The sequence below is a fragment of the Salvelinus sp. IW2-2015 genome, linkage group LG8 (genome assembly GCF_002910315.2).
Source record: "Salvelinus sp. IW2-2015 linkage group LG8, ASM291031v2, whole genome shotgun sequence".
In the NCBI taxonomy this organism is placed as follows: domain Eukaryota; kingdom Metazoa; phylum Chordata; class Actinopteri; order Salmoniformes; family Salmonidae; genus Salvelinus; species Salvelinus sp. IW2-2015.
This window is the reverse complement of record NC_036848.1, coordinates 11,371,786-11,393,586: the sequence shown is the minus strand read 5'-3', so window position 1 is coordinate 11,393,586 and position 21,801 is coordinate 11,371,786. Positions and strand designations below refer to the sequence as shown.

Genomic DNA, 21,801 nt, shown 5'->3' with positions numbered 1-21,801 from the left:
CTCTCTCTCTCTCTCTCTCTCTCTTCTCTCTCTCTCTCATTCTCTCTACCTCTCTCTCTCTCCCTCTCTGTCTCTTCCTGTCTCTCCTCTCTCTCTCTCTCTATTCCTCTCTCTCTCTGCTTCTCTCTCTCTCTCCTCTCTCTTCCTCTCTCTCTCTCTCTCTTCCCCTCTCTCTCTCTCTCTCTCTCTCTCTCTCTCTCTCTCTCTTTCTTCCCTTCTCTCCTCCTTCTCTCTCTCTCTCTCTCTTTCTACTCCCCTCTCTCTCTATCTCTCTCCTCCTCTCCTCTTCATGCCCTTTCTCTCTCTCGCTCTCTCTCATCTCTCCCTCTCTCTCTCTCTCTTCTCTCTCTTTCTCATCCCCTTTCTCTCTCCCTCTCTCTTCTCTCTCTCCCTCTCTCCTACTTCCCTGTCTCTCGCTCTCGCATCTCTCTCTCTCTCCGCTCTCTCTCTCTCTCTCTAGTTGAGCTGAAGGACTACCCCGTGTATCCTTGACCGCCAGCCTGAAAGCGTTTGAAGGAGCTACTCTTCGTTACGCTCACTGAGACATTGCATCAAGACGCACACACACACACACCACAAACACACCATAAAACACACAGACAGTCGAATTAAGCAGCCTCCACCACTCTCTGATTCGTAGAGTTGGGTTAAATGCGGAAGACACATTCGTGAATGCATTCAGTTGGCACACTAAACTAGGTATCCCCCTTTCCCTTTCTTCAGGTATTCGACAACATTGCTTTGCAACATTCAGCATAGCCTGCATTTTCTGTTTAGCACCATTCATCAGCATTTCTCATGACCATTTGTCATTATTATTCAGTCATACACACCACGTTAATGTCTTTTTCTCATTGGTTATCTCTCCGTCTGAAGCCTTGCCAGTATAGAGACAGTGGACCTTCAACAGTGCCAACATTTTGACCCAGAGGGACAGTGAGGCCTTCCCGTTAATTCACTTGATATTACAAGTTTGGATAAAGGAAAACAAATGGGAAATGATACTGAGAGAGAGGAGAGAGAGAGAGAGGAGGAGAGAGAGAGAGAGAGAGAGAGAGATCCTGTGCCTGTTTGCTCTCATCTTAAGGCACAGGAAAGAAGAGGTCTTTTTATTTTGGGAACTTTTGTGAGTGAAATAATTACTGTTTCATTTTTTCTATTGTTTATTTCACTTTTTTATTATCTACTTCACTTTGCTTTGGGCTCAATGTTTAACCATATGTTTTCCCATCTGCAATAAAGCCCTTGAATGAATTGAGAGAGAGAGTGGGAAGGAATGTGGTTGGGGCAGGATTGTGCGTTGGGGCGCGGGCCCACCCACCTCCACCCCACCTCGAGGGCCAATTTTTTCCTTTAGTGGCCCCCCTCTTGAACGGACGGATGAGAAGAAACATTTACATCTTATAACTCTACAACATTCAATATATCACCACGTCAATGTCATACTCCCTGCATAGTTTGTCCACTATCGCGATAGAATCACACGTCTTGCGACACTCAAGCACAGAAAAATGAGTTCTTCCCAATCTTTAGGCAAACAATATCCTGGACAAATCTATCACATATTTTGCCTAGTGACTTATGCCATGTTTAATGTGATATGCTGATGTGTAGGTGAGAATGTGCGAACTATGAATCGAGAGAATCAAATTGGGTGGGGCCTCCCTGGAGGTCAGGTCCCCTGGGCCCACGTCATCTTGGCCGGTGCCTGAAGATCGGTATTCGGCCGATTATGACTAGTTTATGACTAGCTGGTTTAGACTTACTTTACCAATCAAATAATTAGAGTAGGCATAGAAATGGCACTTGACTTTGAGAACAAGTGGAAGAGAGAGAGGGGATAGAGAGAGAGGGGATAGAAAGAGAGAGAGAGAAATATCAGTAATATTTGATATATTGAATTTTGAAGGTACACACGTGTGATTTCAGTTGTTTCTGAGCCTGTGTACATGGTGCCGTTAGCAGTTTGTAGTCTTACACTGCCAGTGTAGCTGGTGTTGTCAAAGCCTCTGTCAGGCAGAGGGAGATCAGAGGGAGAGGAGGAGGAGGGAGAGGAGCCGGAGGGAGAGGAGCCGGAGGGAGAGGGCACAGGCTCCAATGAACTGTCTGATACCAAACTGCTAGGTCGCTGCAGAAAGAGGAAGGAAGAGAGAGAGAGTGAGAGTGAGTGAGAGTGAGAGAGAGAGTGAGAGAGAGCCATATGACATTATCAGAGGAACTCTAGTGACAGGATTCAGTGTACATAGTGTGTGTGTGAGTTTGGCAGCGTTTAGACAGGCATCCCAATTCTGATATTTTTTCCACTAATTGCTCTTTTGACCAATCACATTCGATTTTCTCACATCAGATCTTTTTCAGAGCTGATCTGATTGGTCAAAAGACCAATTCATGAAAAAAAGACCAGAGTTGGACTGCCTGTCTAAACACAGCCTTTGAGTGTGTGTATGTATACATTACGTGTGTGTGTCAGGCCTCACCTCGCTGGGCGGTCTCAGTGTGACTGTGTCGCCCTGCTGTGAGCCAGGGTGTGGGTCAAGGTGTGTCGTGGCGTCAGGGCGGTCGTACTGGGTGGTGCCAGTGGGGACATGCCAGAAATAGACCTCTGATTGGTCTGTGACCTCACGCCAGCCTGGGGGAAGGTCCCCCTCACCCCACACATCTGATGTATCACACAACAACACACATTAACTACACACAGATCACATACACACAAACGCTGACATAAACACACACTCACCTGCAGACACAGATATATGTGTATATGCATGCAGAGAGACTGACTTAGATACACACACAAATACACACACACACACACATACTAAAGTGCACACTTACACAACTCAGACACTCAGACACACAGACAGTGGTCTAGGTCAATTCTGAGATGGTAATCCTGTTCTGTTGTCATAGCAACCCTTGGGCTCATCCCCTGAAGTAGCACTCAGAGGACACAGGCCTCTCTGTCTCCCCTCTATTTGTTTTCTCTCTTTATCTCTCTCTCTTCCTCTCCTCTCTTTCACTTTCTGCTCGCTTTCTCTCCCCTTCGACCCCATCTCTCTCCCTCTCTTCGTCCACTGCCTGCAGAGTACGGTGGCTCACAGGGGTCATTAAGGATTCAGCAGTTTCGCTGCAGTCACCGTCATCAAGGAGAGACTTGGTACATTTCCAACCAAAACTGAGTGTTCTAAAATAATTCCAACAGAAAACAAGAGAGAGAGAGAGAGGGAAAGAGAGAGAGAGAGAGAGAGAGAGGGTGGGAGGCATACCTACAGACAATACTATATGACCAGAGTGCTGTGGCTCTAGGTCAAAAGTAGTATACTATAGGGAATAAGGTGTTATTTAAGAGAGTATATCTCCCACCAGACTGACAGACTGACCCACAGACAGACAGACAAACAGAAAGTATATCTCCCACCAGACCGACAGACTGACAGGCAGACAGACAGAAAGTATATCTCCCACCAGACCGACAGACTGACAGACAGACAGGCAGACAGACAGAACGTATATCTACCACCAGACTGACAGACTGATCGACAGACAGGCAGACAGACAGACAGAAAGTATATCTCCCACCAGACAGACAGACAACCAGCCAGTCACTCAGACAAACAAACAGACAGACAGATAGACAGCCAACCACCCAGGCAAACAGACACACAGCCAGCCAGAAGGTATATCATATAATTCTCTCACCTATCTCCTGTGGGGTCTGAGGGGAGGGGCTCTCTTGGGACAGGGTGGTCCAGCTGGAGTCCTCATCCTCCAGGGGAGACTCCACTTTCGTACCTAGACTACCCAGCTTAGAAGCTCCTCTCTCTGGGTCCGGGCTGAACGATGATGGGGGGGTCTGGAGCAGAAGAGGGGTGCTCTCCTCCCCCCTGGGCTGCTTATGGGGTGCAGAGGGGGGGCGGTGGAGGTACGGGTTCTCATTGTTGGGGTGCAGCTCCACCTTGATCACTCTGGGCGGGGGAGCCTGTGCACTTCGGGGGGGTTTGGGGGGCGTCTCAACGCTGTGTGGGTGACCCTGGGCCTGGGTTAGGGCCTCCTCTCTGCCCTGAAGTGTGGGGCAACTCTGGATCTTGTTCTCTTGGGCCCAGCTGAGATGGTTTAGGGGAGAGATGGCGGGAGAGTGGACCCTGTGCAGCAGTAGAGGCTGTGCAGCAGTTGGAGTGGCACCCTCTTCCTCTATGTAATCCTCCTGTTTTGGGGTCTGTTTCTCCTCCTCAGGTCTCTCTCTCTCTTTATCCGGGCTGACCTGATCTTTCTCAGGGCAGGAGTGCTTCTCATCCTCTTCCTCCTCTTCCTCTTCTTCCTTGTTGGGACGTTCTTCTTCCTTGTTTTCTACACTAGGAGGGTCCACTTCCTTTTCATGGAGCTCCAGAAAACTCTTGGTCCTCCGACAGAATGGGGGTGGGGCCTGGGAGTTGTCTTTCTCCCCCTCCAGCCAATCAGAGCTGTGTATGGGGGTGATGATATCATCCTGCCCTTTGAACTCTGTGTTGGTGTTACTCTGCTCCTGTTGCTGGGTCTCAGCCTTCCTCTGCAGGTTGGCACCATTCTTCGCCAGCTTGGGGTTGGTGGAGAAGAATGAGGAAGAGGAGGAAGAGTAAAGAGCAGAGGACGAAGAGGACTTGGTGGGGAGGCGCTTGCCACCGGTGGGGGGCTGGTTTTGGGCGGGAGTGTCGCTCAGGCCCATGGCGCTACACACGCTGGTCATGGCGTATCTATGGCGGCTCTTTGGTAAAGTGGCAGAACTCCCCGTTTCCATGGCAGTAGGGGACTCCTTTATAACATCACAACCCAAGAGTTGGTTGTAGGAGGAGCGCAGGCTGAGGGAGGTGGGAGGGGCGGCAGGGGGGCCGCTGCGATTGGCCAGGCCGACAGAGGAAGGGGAGGAGCCACTGCGGGAGAGAGGGGGGGTGTGGACGGACATCATGACTGACGAGGGGTCAAGAGGTCAACTGGAGAGGGAGAGAAAAGAGGAGAAAGGGCTCACTAAGAGTACAACAAAACATACACACACACACACACACACACAAGCTCCATGCTCTCATAGGAATTCAACATCTGATACGGGTGATGTCGTTCCATTATCCACCACAGTGCTTGAAGGAAACTTGGCCTGAGTCAGGTCTTCTCCATGTGTGATGAGTTAGAAGGATTACAGGACTGGGTTGGAGGTATGAGGCGGAAACACAAGACAAGTCAGCATACAGATGTAGGATCTTAATTTGAGCCAGTTTGCTGCAACAGGAAATGTGAATTATTATGTGGATTATAATTAATGGACATTTTTGTAGGGGGTTGATATATTTTTTGTAAGGGAAAAATCAAGTCTGAAATTTCAAATTCAAAACTTTCAGAAGACTTATTAAACCTCAAATACACTATAAGTTGGCAATGAAAATTCTCCTGCAACAGGGTGATCAAATTAATATCCCACATCTGTATGACTAAGGCAGTCTAAATGAGAAGCACACATGAATAAAGATACTCCGTACGGCTCTATAAAGTCCTACAGACCATCAGGCCCACAGCCACTCCTCTGGCATTGATCTGTTGCCATGGCACTCACACAAAATGAAAAGCCTCAACTATTCAACATTCTGACAACCCATCGACCAATAGCGGAGGGTTATATTGACGCACTCTGTGGTGTGTTTTATAACTGTGTTCCAATACAGTAACATCCTCTCTCTCCCTTTTTGTTTCTCACATCTGGTGAATATGTCACAGTTTAAAACAAGGTGCCAAAACTATAACATGGGTCCTATTTTCTTGACATGCTTGGCAATCATGAGGCTTAGCGCTGTCAATGTATTCATCCACAACCGATACACCATGCCAAGGCTAGAGACAGGCTGTTGGAAGGTGTTACGATGCTAGGTCCAGATGCTGACAAGCTGCAGAGCAGATCCTACTCTCTAGCTGACCCTTTTATCTCCCTGGTGATCAGCTTTGTGCTGTCAGCTGGACCCAACCAGAGACAGAGGGAGAGAGGAACTGCAGAGTATCATTGTCAATTCAGATGTAATCAGGAAGAGGCAGGGCTTTGAGTTTCGGGCTCAGTGGTTGGTTTTTATCATACTCTGTTCTTCAAATCAATCATACTCCAACAAATGAACACACACACAGACACTTGCACGCACCTACACACACATAAGCACGTACACACGCACACACAGAAGCACGCACAGGTAAACAAAGACAAATGCAAGCTTATTTCATGGAAAGATGGAAAACACGGACACAGCAGATTTGAAAACAAGACAAGCCCTTGGAAAAAGCAAGAGACTACATTTTAAGACAAAAATATCTCCACACAATGCACTTTTTCATGAGGGCCCCTCGTCCTTCTCTGGGTGGTGTTGTGTCAGAGAACACGCAGGAACTAACCTGTAGAACTTCTGTAACTCTCTCTCTCCCCATCTCACTCTCAAATATGACACACAAATAACGTCAACAAGGTCAATCAGCCTACACATACGATAGACTAAAATGGTACCAGATACTTAACACAAAACATGTCTCACAAGGATACTTTGTATCTCTGTACAAAGTGACATTATACCTTCTGCTACTGTATTCAGGACAGTTTTTTTTACATTTCTCTCACTATCCTCACTATCCTCTCACATAGTAAATACCCTGGCCTGGGAAAACACCAACACGGAGGATACAGTTGATGATACAGTTAATGATACAGTTGATGATACAGTTGATGATACAGTTGATAAATGCCCAAATGCCTGCTTTCTTTGCAGAAATGTCAGAGCTGGAGAGAGAGCTGCTAGATCCAGACCAAGATAGTGTGTTTTCCTCTGACTCTGCAAGCCTCAGTTAGCAGAAGGGCATGAGACAAATACAGGAGAGATAGATATTAGAGACCAAGTGAGATATGACAATGACACAGCAGTTTTCAGCAGGAACATTGAGTTCACACCATCGTGCTCAGCTGTTGTCTTACTACACACGTATCATTATGTTCACATCACTTTAGGTCATTCATGAGACTTTACCAAACATGGTACCATGACCCATATTACACGACGTCACCTAGCAGTGTCGTCATTTACAGCAGAGAAATGTCTAGAAGACTGTTCCCTGGCCACAGATTCATCTTCGACTTAGTCCCGGACTAAAAAGCTATTTCAATGGAGATTCTCAACTGAGCATGCTTTTTAGTCCAGGATTAGGCTTAATCTGTGTTTCAGAAACCAGCCCTCAGAGTTACTGCAGGAATAAGGAGTTGACGTTGAAAGAATAATCATAGACTCCTGTAGATAACATACAGTCAGGCATGAGATACAGCCTTCTACATACCGTAGGTGGGACAGGTGTCAGAGAATAATCATAGACTCCTGTAGATACATACAGTCAGGCATGAGATACAGCCTTCTACATACCGTAGTGGGACAGGTGTCAGAGAATAATCATAGACTCCTGTAGATAACATACAGTCAGGCATGAGATACAGCCTTCTCATACTGTAGGTGGGACAGGTGTCAGAGAATAATCATAGACTCCTGTAGATAACATACAGTCAGGCATGAGATACAGCTTCTACATACCGTAGGTGTGTGTCAGAGAATAATCATAGACTCCTGTAGATAACATACAGTCAGGCATGAGATACAGCCTTCTACATACCGTAGGTGGGACAGGTGTCAGAGCAGCACTCACGACAAAAGCAGGTTAGAAGTTAGTTTCAAAGGCGAGAAATGTTCCCTCTAATTGTTTGTGGCACTGAGCAAATGTTAGGTCTTGCGAGCGGAAACTTGAACGTTGTGAGAATTTTGTGCAACTTCTGCTGCWYGTTTACAGTGAACACTGAGGTTGTACCCGTACAGTTTTAGACAGTAGCCAATATGCTATTGTGGCTATTTGAGCATAATGTAGGCCTACCAACAAAACCAATGGAGCAAAACCCATAACATTTTCACATGGAAATAGCTTTTGATTTCTATGATATAGCCTATAGTTACATATATGTGGTGTTCAATGCAGGCCTGCATTGCATGAGACTTTTAAAAACGTTTTTACCTGATGAACAGTTCTCTGCTACCAATGACTGGAACGAATTGCAAAAATCCCTGAAGCTGGAGACTTATATCTTCCTCACTAACTATAAGCATCAGCTGTCAGAGCAGCTTACCGATCACTGCACCTGTACAGAGCCCATCTGTAAATAGCCCACTCAACTACCTCATCCCCATATTGTTATTTTTTTGCTCGTTTGCACCCCAGTATCTCTACATGCACATCATCATCTGCACATCTATCACTCCACTGTTAATACTAAATGGTAATTACTTCGCCACTATGGCCTATTTATTGCCTTACCTCCCTAATCTTACTACATTTGCACACATTGAATATAGATTTTTTTAAATGAAGGGCATGCTTTACTTGGTCTGTAACACCATGGGCCAAATAGGTGAATGTAAATAGCATCGTATTGTGTTGCATAATGCAAGAAACCACTTTACAAAATACAATGTATTATTATTACCATACAGAGAATTAGACACTGTAGGCTACCTATTAGCCTATTAGCTTATTTGCATATTCAAGCCTGTCTCCAAATACAACACTGCCCCTTTAATTATGACATTAGCTTTTTACCTGACTGACTTTTTAAAGACATCTTAAAATGTAGCCTACACGTTTGTGACCTATACTTATCTATAACTGGGCAAATAACTAGCAAAGAATATCAACAAATGTGCACACGCGCGGCTCTGAGATCTGATCTGAAAAGCKCATTCACTCGCGGGTGATTGAAAGGCCGCTTGCGGGCTACCAGCGCCAATAGAATTATACTTCGTTGCGCTCTGGCTTTGCCTACAACAAAATCACAGACTCAATCTGGCAAAGTTAGCGTTGTCTGGTTTTGTTGCATTGAAAATGGGCTGATATAATGTTGAATCGATCACAGAAAAAAAACGTTGAGTCTATATAGTGCAAACTAATGGGGCGAACTCAGTGAAGTTCAATATCTTGCGTCTCTGCGCTGCAGTTCTGGAGGAGGTACGCGGCCGCGCACAGCTTTGAGGGAACATTGAAGGTGAGTTCTCACAGCACATCTCAATAGCAATAGGAAAGAGAGATGGGTTGTTATATGCCTTTCACACACACTGATGAACAGATGCTGCTATAAGCATCRATATGAATATTTAAAATAGTCACCTCAAATAATCTCTAATAGATCTGTACTGTAGCCTATATTACTGAAACCGGCTTGGGGATACTCCTGTTAAGGAATATTCAGAAAGAAAAGACTTTACTTGAATTTGTGCAGGCCTCGAAGGTAGGCCTAACTATTTTTCAAACGGTGTGGTAGGCTAATAACTGGAGTTGATTAATACATGATACTACATATTTCATACATATGCCGCCAACATAAAGCTTCAACCAAAATGCTAGAACATTTCAACGTATAAAAGATGACACTAGATGGGTGGAGTGTCTGCATCCTCTTCTCGTTACATTAGCCTAAMCCTTTCTAACCTTATGATCCGTTCTGCAGCCTCGCCTATTTCAATAAATCAAGCAGAAATGTCCTATGTTGCAAAGTGAACAACAATCTGTTGCGAATTCTGGAAACACGCTAGAAGGCAGTAGGCTATACATATCAGACGCAGTTAATCTTCTGACGTCTCTCCCACCCAATATTCTCCCCATCACGTCACCGCTCTGGAAGGCGAACGCGCACCGCACACACTTTATTTCCATTCATTCACTCACCGCGTTTGACAATCGTGCTTCTATGCCACGAMGACACGTCAACGACGACACTGATATAGGACAGAGAAGTGACTCCGGCTTTTTAAGCGCGAGTCCTCCCGTAGCTACACGTATCAGATCACATCACTCTCTGGTCTCCTCCCGTGCTGGTACCTAAAGCTAATCTCTCTGCGCCACTGCCTCCCAAGCGCCCAGGACCCAATCAGAGCGCTGGACGCAGGACGCTGTGTGCGCAGAGCTGCTCGGAAGAGACGCAGAGCCAGAGCACCATCATAAATCTGCTATTTTGGTTTTTATAGTGGTATTCAACTGATGTAATGAAACACTGACAATTGATCAACTCTTTTGCATAGAGTACCATTTTGGCATCCATGTAAAAAGTGATTGTGTATATAATTTCAGCCAGAGCCAGCACCTCAAGAGTGAACAGATTCCAATAAGACATTCATAATCCGGTATAAAAAGCTACAGGACCTTCAACTGTTGCAGTGCCACAGGCGATTGTCTAACTAGACACAGATGACGGTATAGTCCAATAGAGCTGTAGCTCCTTTTCCCTTGGTGCAATGACAAAGACAATGTCAATAGCTTACGACACAATGTACAAGTTCACAAATACTTCAATACATTTTCTGCTAATATCAGTGACACAGGCCCAGTGGTAGAAAATAGCTTTATTTTTTTTGTTATTGGTGTTGGACACCTTGTGCGTTCAGCAACAGTAGTGCTTCTAATGCATAGAGAATATMCATGACATACATCATCCACCACCACCAAGAAGTACTTGCTGTTTTCCCCATTCTTCAGCCTCACTGGATACCATGGGTAGMCAAGAACAGTTTACACATGCAAAGCATAACTGAAATAGCAAACTAATGAAGTCAAGATGAATAGTCACATAAAGAAAGGGGGTCAAGTAAATACAAGGGATCCTGTACTTACAATGACTTAGTAAGGCACACATTTTATCRCAATACCATCTTTCTACCCATAGGGCAGTTGTACAAAAACTGGCCAAGATTGTGCCACGAGAGCATTTTGTAGGAACATTACTAAAGTTATTAGTCACGCTCCAGAGCTTTTGTACAATTTCAGCTAGTAGTTTTTAAAGTAGCGCTCACAGGCCAAAATGGGTCCCTGAAAATTGTGTAATGTCATCCATATGATATGTTATGTCCTGCAAACATTTTTCTTTGCAATTCGTACAATATGATATGAATTTGTAAGTGCTTAAGATCCCAGACTGCGTCTTTAAGTAAGCTAACAGGTAAAGCCATAGAAAACCTTTGACATGCCTACCTTTCAGATGTATCGTATCTCCCATACTTATACACATTCTTCAACAAATTGACCTGTGGTCAAATACACACATATATATACAAATCTAGATAGAAGTGCTGAAAGAGGGACATTAAATACTGGGTTGTGTCAGTAAGGTTAAACATCTGACCATGCTATCCCTCTTCAACCTTATGGTATAGATTACCAACTGAGCTACAGAGGACCAATGTGGTTGAGTATGGTGCTTACAGCGCAAGGATAGTGGGTTCGATTCCCGGGACCACCTGTATGTAAAATGTATGCACATATGACTAAGTGGCTTTGGATAGAAGTGTCTCCTAAAAAGGCATATATTATATTATTCATGATTGTGGTGCCAACTATCCTGCTCCTATAGTCCACCTCACGGCGTTCCCCTCAGAGCTGGGGGTGAGAGGGCGGAGGGAGGACAGGATGGGTGGGGGGCCCATACTCCCTGTGCTCCAKGAGTGGGGGAGGGTGGGGCGACTGGAGGGAGGGACAGGCGAGGTGAGGGTGGAGAGAGTTCCACGCAGGCGGTCAGCAACGGAGAAACATGGGGAAGAACGGATAGAGCGCAGGACGGCATCTTATAGAGGGAGAGAGAAGAAGATGGTTATAATATAGGACTACGGCCATTTCTGTATTTAATTCAGATTTGTGTAAACAACATGAATCAGTGCAAATAGGCTTAAGTATAGATCTGAATTGTGTCTGTCTTGGACTGTGTCCTTACCCTCCAGCCCAAAGGGTGGCGCCAGTAAGGTCTTGGCCTGGCTGTTTCCTGCCTGGGCTGCCCTCTGATAGAACCCAACTGCTGTTCTGAAGCACTGGGACACCCCGAACCCACTCTCATAACACTGACCCAGGAACAGCAGGGCCTCACTGTCCTACACAGACAGAGAAACACACATCAGCATCACATCACGCTGAACTGAGACCAGGTTATGATTGAGATCGTGGGCTATAATTACAGTTGTAGAGTTTAAGTGTAGTGGAAGTCACTCACTCCGCTCTCTGCTGCCATCTTCAGGTAGTGCACTGACTTAACGCCGTCTCTTACTGGCTCCTGCGAGAACAGAGACCCCAGGTACACTTGAGCCTGAGAGAAAGAGTAACGGAAGAAAGTTCAAAGAAAAAGACTGTTAGAAAAATACCAATGTTCTCTTTTAGGCAACGTCTCACACTCTCTACATATACAACACACACTCCCTCACTGCTCACCTCTCTCAGCCCAGCTGAGGCAGCCTGTTGCAGCAGGCTGATGGCTGTGTCCAGGTCCTGTTGTGTGCTCTGCTGCCCTCTGCTGTTCAGGAGGAGTTTGGCACAGCGGTACTGAGCCTGACTGTGACCCCCTGTCGCTGCCTGGTTGTAGAACTCAAGAGCCTGTACAGTGAACATGAAGAGGGGAGTCACAAGACAGGAATTGTGTAATTTATTGTGTGAGTTTCACTGTGTGTGTGTGTGTGTGTGTGTGTGTGTGTGTGTGCTTGGATGTGCACGTGACTGTGTGCACGTGTGAGTTTGACTGCATGTGAGATTGAGTGTGTGTTTCTTACCTTCTCCTCGTCTTTGCATACGCCCCTGCCTTTCTCATAACAGACTCCAGTGTTGAACTGGGCCTTGTTGTAGCCCTGTCTGGCAGAGGCCAGGAAACAGGAGAAGGCTGCCTCATAGTCCCCAGTCTGAGCACTGTTCAGACCGATGATGTTGAGGACTACAGGAACACTGGAGTCGGCCACCTGCTGGAGGTTCTGTGCCGCCCCCGCCAGGGCGTCCTGAGGAACACAGAGGGCAAAGGTCAGAGTCAAAGGTCATCAACAGGAGACCAGCAGCTTCACCATCAGAGGAATGAATCAGCCTAAAAACTCACCTGGTCATTTTGCTGCCCAGGCTGTTCCCTGTCTCTGGTTCTGTGGTTGTCTTCAGGCTGGGAGGACTCTGAAAAGGATGACTCCTCTGTAACATGGAAAGATTTAAAAATCATCCCCTCTGCAGCGGCAGCTTTTCATACCGCGCCCGCTGGCTTTCTGTCCGACTTTCACCTGCTACCGCAAGAACTGGTCCCGAACCTAACCGCAGTACCGCAAAGTTACTTTAGAAGTATGTGATGCAACTCGCTTGCCAGCCATGGTCCCAGCAATTTCGCTGCCTATAGCGCAATATCAAATGCGCAAAAATAACCTAATAGGTTAAATTAGCAGAGATTCTCRTGTGGCCCATTAGGCTATCTGTATTACTGGGTTGTATCAGCCAATATGGCAGACGTATTTTGAAGAGAGCAGAGAGAGTTGCAGGGACAGCTTTGAGCTACGCGTTATAGCCTACCTTTTAGAGGAGTGGGACGATTTTCAGACCGACAAATTCGGATGATCAAAATGCATTTCTAGGCAATGCAGTAAACTACAGCCTAATCATATTTAAGAAGTTAATTTCCKCGGAAAGATAGCTGCCCTCTGCATAGAATATAGCCTACTAGTTTAAGTGAGACCACACGCGCACCTGATCTCAGGTACGGCTAATGAACTTGAAGCAGMAAGAATGATGAGGGGACACTTGAGCTACCTTTTGCATATAGGATATAGCCTACCTTTTAGGAGGGGAACGATTGATTAATGAATATGTATTGATAAGGGAAAAAGGTGCAGCACATGGAGCACATGTTCCGTTTCAACGATGATCACGTCTTGATTGCACCTCCCTCACGATGGTGGAGCGCCCTCCACTTCTTTCCAGTGCCAATATTTACTTATTTCCAGACACTGTAGTGAACTATAGCCTAATCATATTGAAGTTTGTCCTTTGAAAGATGAGTGCCACGGGATTCTCTGCCCATACATAGGCAGCCTACTCTATGTCATTGACGCCACATACTATAGGCACACGTGACCTGGCGCGCCCAACGATGACAGGAGAGGCAGGCTAACGCATACAAAGCAAAAACATGACCGTTTCCAAATGATCTGCGGGACTCCAAAAATAAATTCATCCCAAAGTTGTCTGTCTGACCGCCCCCGTGCGGAGCAAGAGAAATGCAGACCGAGCCGCAATGATCTCTGTCGGGACCTGCAGGTCCCACGGTCGTTCCACGGGAATGCAGCCCTCTACTATGTTGCTTTATCATGTAGTCTGGCAGGCATGGCTTTGTGAAAAGCATGATGTAAGACTATAAGATAAATATTGTTACCCAAACACTTAACATGTAAAGGTAGAATGTGAGACTGACCCGTTCCAGAGGAGTCGTGACTCAGAGTTGCCCTCTTGTGGTCAGAGAGGTGACTGTCAGCAGTCAGATGGTCTTCATGAAACTGGTCAGGGCTGCTGTAGCTGCTCCTGGGACTGCTGTGCTCCTGTCTCTGGGCCTGCTGGCTCTGGGCCTGCTGGCTCGGGACCTGCTGGCTCGGGACCTGCTGGCTCGGGACCTGCTGGCTCGGGACCTGCTGGCTCCGTCTCTGGGGCAGACAGTGCACACTCCTCCCTCTGGGCAGTACGTCACGGCGAGATACTGGACAAACACAGTGGGAAGGAGAGCAGACTCATTCTGCATTCATGTACTACCAGAAAGCTTTGAAATTGAGCAGCGAAATGAGCTTCAGAGTTCCCTCGTCTGAATGTCACAGCTCAATATCATTTACAGGATGAATTGCTTGGGATTATAGTGGGTGTAGCAGGACTCACTTTTCTCCAGTAGGACGCGGTAGCCACACTTCTGCAGGGTTCCCTGGATGGTCAGGCATCCTGTGTTGGGGTTCTGGTTGGGGTCACTCCCAGAGAACTGAGAGTGGATCCTCCTACAGATCTGCATCAACAGCACCGCAGCTGCCCCCTTAACAGAGAGATCACAGGTCATTGTGTTTTCCCAAGTGTGCCATGTGCTTTATACTTGCATCTTAATGTGTGAAAAGTAGCCAATACCCAGCCAACTGCATCCAAGGCAGTGTAGCGGGGGAGCCCAGCGTAGCAGAACTGAGAGGTCCTCTTCCTCCTCTTGTCTCCATCGTCCCCTTTCTGAGAGCTAAGAGAGAAAGAATATGATATGAATAAATGATATAGAAACTTGATTGATTTGACTTATTAGGATCCCCATTAGCGACAGCTAGCCATACCGGGGTCTGACAAAATGGCAAAATAGACAAGACTTCACAAGTGACATACATTTTAAAACATTAATAATGTAGTGTGTGTGCATCTATTAGTTACGCATTACATGTCAGATTCCTTATCCCCTAGTTACTCTGCTGTATTAAACCATCACGGCAGGCGCCTCAGTGAGAGAGGGTGTTCATCTCCGTTTCCCCTACAGCACACCAACAAGTAGAATCAGATTAAAAAACACACCTTATGGAACTCCAGGGACTGTGAAGTAACACAAATATATGTACAGACACATGCATCCACACACATGATAACATACACACGTACACATGGACTTTGTGTTGTAGATATGTGGTAGTGGAGTAGGGGCCTGAGGGCACTCAGTGTGTTGTAAAATCTTTTATGAATGTATTGTAATGTTTTTAAAATGGTATAACTGCCTTAATTTTGCTGGACCCCAGGAAGAGTAGCTGCTGCCTTGGCAGGAACTAACGGGGATCCATAATAAATACAAATATATGCACAGCGGAAACAGGCCAGGGCCACAGGATGATGCAACCAGCTGCAAGGCTGGCAGAGGGCCGCAGAGCTCGTCACAGAAGGGGGAAGGAGGGGGGACACTATGGAGGTTTGAAGGGAAGGAGTTTTTCTTCTTCACCTTTATTTAACCAGGTAGGCCAGTTGAGAACAAGTTCTCATTTACAACTGCGACCTGGCCAAGATAAAGCAAAGCAGTGTGACACAAACAACAACACAGAGTTACACATGGAATAAACAAACGTACAGTCAATAACACAATAGTCTGGACCCTTTCTTTCTAAAACTATCTGCTGAAATTGTTGCCACCCCTATTACTAGCCTTTTCAACCTCTCTTTCGTGTCGTCTGAGATTCCCAAAGATTGGAAAGCAGCTGCGGTTATCCCCCTCTTCAAAGGGGGGGACACTCTTGACCCTAACAGCTACAGACCTATATCTATCTTACCTTGCCTTTCTAAGGTCTTCGAAATCCAAGTCAACAAACAGATTACCGACCATTTCGAATCCCACCATACCTTCTCCGCTATGCAATCTGGTTTCAGAGCTGGTCATGGGTGCACCTCAGCCACGCTCAAGGTCATTAAAACGATATCTTAACCGCCATCGATAGGAAACAGTACTGTGCAGCCGTATTCATTGACCTGGCCAAGGCTTTTGACTCTGTCAATCACCACATCCTCATCGGCAGACTCGACAGCCTTGGTTTCTCTAATGATTGCCTCGCCTGGTTCACCAACTACTTCTCTGATCGAGTTCAGTGTGTCAAATCGGAGGGTCTGTTGTCCGGGCCTCTGGCAGTCTCTATGGGGGTGCCACAGGGTTCAATTCTTGACCGACTCTCTTCTCTGTATACATCAATGATGTCGCTCTTGCTGCTGGTGATCTCTGATCCACCTCTACGCAGACGACACTATTCTGTATACTTCTGGCCCTTCTTTTGACACTGTGTTAACAACCCTCCAGGCGAGCTTCAATGCCGTACAGCTCTCCTTCCGTGGCTCCAATTGCTCTTAAATACAAGTAAAACTAAATGCATGCTCTCAACCGATCGCTGCCTGCACCTGCCCGCCTGTCCAACATCACTACTCTGGACAACTCTGACTTAGAATATGTGGACAACTACAAATACCTAGGTGTCTGGTTAGACTGTAAACCTCCTTCCAGACTCACATCAAACATCTCCAATCCAAAGTTAAATCTAGAATTGGCTTCCTATTCCGCAACAAAGCATCCTTCACTCATGCTGCCAAACATACCCTTGTAAACTGACCATCCTACCAATCCTCGACTTCGTGATGTCGTTACAAAAATAGCCTCCAAAACCTACTCAATAAATTGGATGCAGTCTATCACAGTGCCATCCGTTTTGTCACCAAAGCCCATATACTACCCACCACTGCGACCTGTACACTCTCGTTGGCTGGCCCTCGCTTCATACTCGTCGCCAAACCCACTGGCTCCAGGTCATCTACAAGACCCTGCTAGGTAAAGTCCCCCCTTATCTCAGCCGCTGGTCACCATAGCAGCACCTACCTGTAGCACGCGCTCCAGCAGGTATATCTCTCTGGTCACCCCCAAAACCAATTCTTCCTTTGGCCGCCTCTCCTTCCAGTTCTCTGCTGCCAATGACTGGAACGAACTACAAAAATCTCTGAAACTGGAAACACTTATCTCCACTAGCTTTAAGCACCAGCTGTCAGAGCAGCTCATAGATTACTGCACCGTACATAGCCCATCTATAATTTAGCCCAAACAACTACCTCTTTACCTACTGTATTTATTTATTTATTTTGCTCCTTTGCACCCCATTATTTCTATCTCTACTTTACACTTTCTTCCACTGCAAACCAACCATTCCAGTGTTTTTTTTACTTGCTATATTTTATTTACTTCGCCACCATGGCCTTTTTTATATTTTTATTTATTTATATATTTTATATTTTGTTTGCCTTCACCTCCTTTATCTCACCTCACTTGCTCACATTGTATATAGACTTATTTTTCACTGTATTATTGACTGTATGTTTGTTTTACTCCATGTGTAACTATGTGTTGTTGTATGTGTCGAACTGCTTTGCTTTATCTTGGCCAGGTCGCAATTGTAAATGAGAACGTGTTCTCAATTTGCCTACCTAGTTAAATAAAGGTGAAATAAATAAAAAATTTGAAAAATCTATATACAGTGTGTGCAAATGTAGTAAGATTAGGGAGGCAATAATTAGGCCATAGTGGCGAAATAATTACAATTTAGCATTAACACTGGAGTGATAGATGTGCAGATGATGATGTGCAAGTAGAGATACTGGGGTGCAAACACGCAAAAAAATAACAATATGGGGATGAGGTAGTTGAGTGGGCTATTTACAGATGGGCTGTGTACAGGTGCAATGATCTGTGAGCTGCTCTGACAGCTGATGCTTAAAGTTAGTGAGGGAGATATAATTCTCCAGCTTCAGTGATTTTTGCAATTCATTCCAGTCAATGGCAGCAGAGAACTAGAAGGAAAGGCAGCCAAAGTAGGAGTTGGTTTTGGGGGTGACCAGTGAAAGATACCTGCTGGAGCGCGTGCTACGGGTGGGTGTTGCTATGGTGACCAGTGAGCTGAGATAAGGCGGGGCTTTACCTAGCAAAGACTTATAGATGACCTGGAGCCAGTGGGTTTGGCAATGAATGTGAAGCGAGCGCCAGCCAATGAGAGCATACAGGTCCCAGTGGTGGGTAGTATAATGGGCTTTGGTGACAAAACAGATGGCACAGTGATAGACTCCAACACTTTACTCAGCAAAATAAATGTAGTATATCTTGTAAATGACATCGCCGAAGTCAAGGATCGGTAGGATAGTCAGTTTTACAAGGGTATGTTTAGAAGCATAAGTGAAGGAAGCTTTGTTGCGAAACCGGAAGCCGATTCTAGATTTCATTTTGGATTGGAGATGTGTCTCTGGAAGGAGAGTTTACAGTCTAACCAGACACCTAGGTATTTGTAGTTGTCCACATRTTCTAAGTCAGTACCGTCCAGAGTAGTGATGCTGGACGGGCGGGCAGGTGCTGGTAGCGATCGGTTGAAGAGCATGCATTTAGTTTTATTAGCATTTAAGAGCAGTTGGAATCCCCGGAAGGAGAGTTGTATGGCATTGAAGCTCGTCTGGAGGTTTGTTAACTCAGTGTCCAAAGAAGAGCCGGAATTATACAGAATGGTGTCGTCTGCGTAGAGGTGGATCAGAGAATCACCAGCAGCAAGAACAACATGATTGATATATACAAAGAAAAGAGTCGGCCCGAGAATTGAACCCTGTGGCACCCCCATAGAGACTGCCAGAGGTCCGGACAACAGGCCCTCCGATTTGACACACTGAACTCTGCCTGAGAAGTAGTTGGTGAACCAGGCGAGGCAGTCATTTGAGAAACCAAGGCTGTTGTGTCTGCCGATAAGAATGCGGTGATTGACAGAGTCGAAAGCCTTGACCAGGTCGATGAAGACGGCTGCACAGTACTGTCTTTTATCGATGGCGGTTATGATAGCGTTTAGGACCTTGAGCATGGCTGAGGTGCACCCATGACCAGCTCGGAAACCAGACTGTATAGCGGAGAAGATACGGTGGGATTCGAAATGGTCGGTGATCTGTTTGTTAACTTGGCATTCGAAAACTTTAGAAAAAAAGGGCAGGATAGATATCTATCTGTAACAGTTTGGGTCTAGGGTGTCTTCCCCTTTGAAGAGGGATGACGACCGCGACAGCTTTCCAATCTTTAGGGATCTCAGACAATACGAAAGAGAGGTTGAACAGGCTAGTAATAGGAGTTGCAACAATTGCGGCAGAATTTTTGAAAGAGGGTCCAGATTGTCTAGCCCAGCTGATTTGTAGAGGTCCAGATTTTGCAGCTCTTTCAGAACATCAGCTATCTGGATTTGGGTGAAGGATAAGCGGGGGGGCTTGGGCAAGTTGCTGCGGAGGGTGCAGAGCTGTTTGCTGGGGTAGGGGTAGCCAGGAGGAAAGCATAGCCAGCCGTAGTGTCCCAAAACGATGCTAATGCTAGCAGATGGTTCTTCGGCAACATCGTAACGGAATAGCCTGTTGAGAACACATCGGGCGATTATGTCGGCAGACCAGTCGTGATGGATCGACGGGGCTCCGTGTCGACAATAAAGGGTCCAGGCCAATTGGAAAAAGAGGTATTGTAGCCTTAGAATTAGCTGGTATATGGGCCTAGCTCGAGGCTAGCTCAGGGCTAACTGGTGCCTGCTTCGGGACAGAGGCGTTAGCTAAAATTAGTCACTCATTTGCAGCTAGCTAGCTGCGATGATCCAGTGTAATGATCCAGAGCGGCAGGAATCCGGTGATGTGGTAGAGAGAAGCGGTCCGAAATGCTCTGGGTTGATATCGCGCTGTGCAGACTGGCTGGTATTGTCCGAGCTAAGGCTGGCTGGTGTCCGAGCTAAATGTGAAGACCGCTAGCAGTGGCTAACAAAGACTAGTAGCTAGCTAGCTGGCTAGCTCCTGATGGAGGTTCCAGTTATAAGGAATAAAAAAATGAATGAAGGGGTGAGGTTACCTGCTGTCGGGAGAGTGACAGCCGGTGGAGAGCAGGGTGGAGGTGTTGATGACCTCATCTTCCACGTGGTGATTCTGAGACAGGCGCAGGGGGGCGGTGCCATGGCACCGGCTCAAAACTGGTGGCAGAGGAGTAAGAGATGGGTTTGTGATTGTGTAGAGAAGAAGTTGACTTCATTCAGCAAAGCAGCCAGGTATAGCCTGGAAGATACTGGGCAATTCTACAGAATATTGCTGAGACTCAGATTTTTCACTTTAAAATGTCAAACAAACCAATGATTGCAAAGTTAAAACAACCCATAACAAGGACTATGTTTAACAAACAGTTCCACTGAAAATAGTACTAAAACACATTTACTTGAACAGTGCAGATGCAAAAGTTTTGCAATCATTGGTTTTTGTTTGGCATACATTTCAAAGTGAACAATCTGAGTCTCAGCATCATTCTGTTACCATGGAATTTCCCAATTGCTAATACTGTCTACATTTCTGCACGTTACAAACACAGAGTACAAGCATTGTCCTTTATATGTGATATGCATTATAATAAAATGAGCTCGGAGTACTTGTTTATTCTGTGCAAATCAGGTCTTTCTCGTCATAAGGGTGTTCAAACAAACCACAGTAACATAAGGTGGTGTCACCAAACAGGTTATAGCAGTGGTTAGCTAGTTAGTCAATGTTATGCAGACACCTCGACTTGTCTGAAACCAAAACAGAATTGATCACAGTTGACAGGGTGGAGGCTGTGGCTAATCAAAACACCCAGAAAAACGAATTATAGCTATGTGGAACAGAAACTAGTATGGCCTAGTTAAGACAAACTGAGAATGACCGGCCCCCGTTTTAAAACATTCTAGAATATGAGAGAACTTGCTATCAAGCCTGTCAATGATTCTAGCTGGTGGGCATAATAGTAGTCATGACAAAATAAAATATTAACGAGCTGGACAATTGCAAATCTAACACATTATTATGACACTTTTATAGACACATCTAGCAAGCGTCGACGTGAGTGCATAAGCAAGGTTAGCTAGCTAATGTTAGTACTAAACAGAACATTGTCAATTATATTTCGCTCACCTCTTCCAACAAACCCTTGTACTCTCCACATGTTTCGTTGTCCTGAAGTTAATTTCAAGATTAATATTTCTACATATTTGCCCTATATTAGTGTATTTAAAAATTCACTGCGGGAGTATTCTCGCCCCATAAGCACAGGACGAGTACAGTAGCTCTAGTCTAGATACAAAAATAAAGCATGGAACAGTCACGAGTTATTTTGGAAGAAGGCAAGCCCCGGCAAGGAACGTTGCCCGGAAATAGCAAAACGTGACGTGTTGCGGGAAGGTAGAATTATAAACGTGTGTCCGTTAAGGTCCTTGAAAATGTGATATTGTACACCCTTGACCAAATGTCAGTTGTATATTCTTTATATATAACTGCGTTCCCCATGTACTTTTTGTATTGATTTGATGTTAATAAAAAATAAATACATCAAAAAGTGTTGCGGGAAGGTCCTTCCCGGCTTCACAATGCCGTCTACCGACTTCTTATTCGATT

The 21,801-nt window shown here is 45.7% G+C and overlaps 2 protein-coding genes across 4 annotated transcripts in view; both read right to left on the bottom strand.

The window, feature by feature from the left end:
* LOC111967396 (amyloid beta precursor protein binding family B member 2-like) overlaps positions 1-9,911 on the bottom strand; it is a 71,555-nt gene extending 61,644 nt beyond the window's left edge. The window contains exons 1-4 of the mRNA XM_070445013.1: positions 9,754-9,911; positions 3,700-4,967; positions 2,478-2,659; positions 1,979-2,128 (exon numbers count right to left, since the gene is read on the bottom strand). Coding sequence (XP_070301114.1) covers positions 1,979-2,128; positions 2,478-2,659; positions 3,700-4,942 — 1,575 coding nt within the window. The 5' untranslated portion in view covers positions 4,943-4,967; positions 9,754-9,911. The remainder of the gene's footprint in view (positions 1-1,978; positions 2,129-2,477; positions 2,660-3,699; positions 4,968-9,753) is intronic.
* Positions 9,912-10,408: 497 nt separating this feature from the next.
* Positions 10,409-21,548, bottom strand: LOC111967394 (DAP3-binding cell death enhancer 1). 3 transcript variants are annotated; one of them, XM_070444737.1, is made up of 12 exons: positions 21,322-21,547; positions 20,240-20,357; positions 14,968-15,067; positions 14,731-14,878; positions 14,490-14,557; positions 14,279-14,459; positions 12,926-13,011; positions 12,612-12,830; positions 12,277-12,438; positions 12,062-12,154; positions 11,789-11,942; positions 10,409-11,641 (listed from the first exon to the last, which is right to left on the bottom strand). In XM_070444737.1, the coding sequence occupies exons 1-12, from the start codon at positions 21,350-21,352 to the stop codon at positions 11,415-11,417; spliced, it is 1,587 nt and encodes a 528-aa protein (XP_070300838.1). In that variant the 5' UTR covers positions 21,353-21,547; the 3' UTR covers positions 10,409-11,414. The 3 variants fall into 3 exon arrangements, with proteins under 3 accessions (XP_070300838.1, XP_023848136.1, XP_023848135.1); XM_023992368.1 differs by having other exon boundaries at positions 12,926-12,993; positions 14,279-14,557; positions 21,322-21,548; XM_023992367.1 differs by having other exon boundaries at positions 14,279-14,557.
* Between the last annotated feature and the right edge of the window lie 253 nt (positions 21,549-21,801).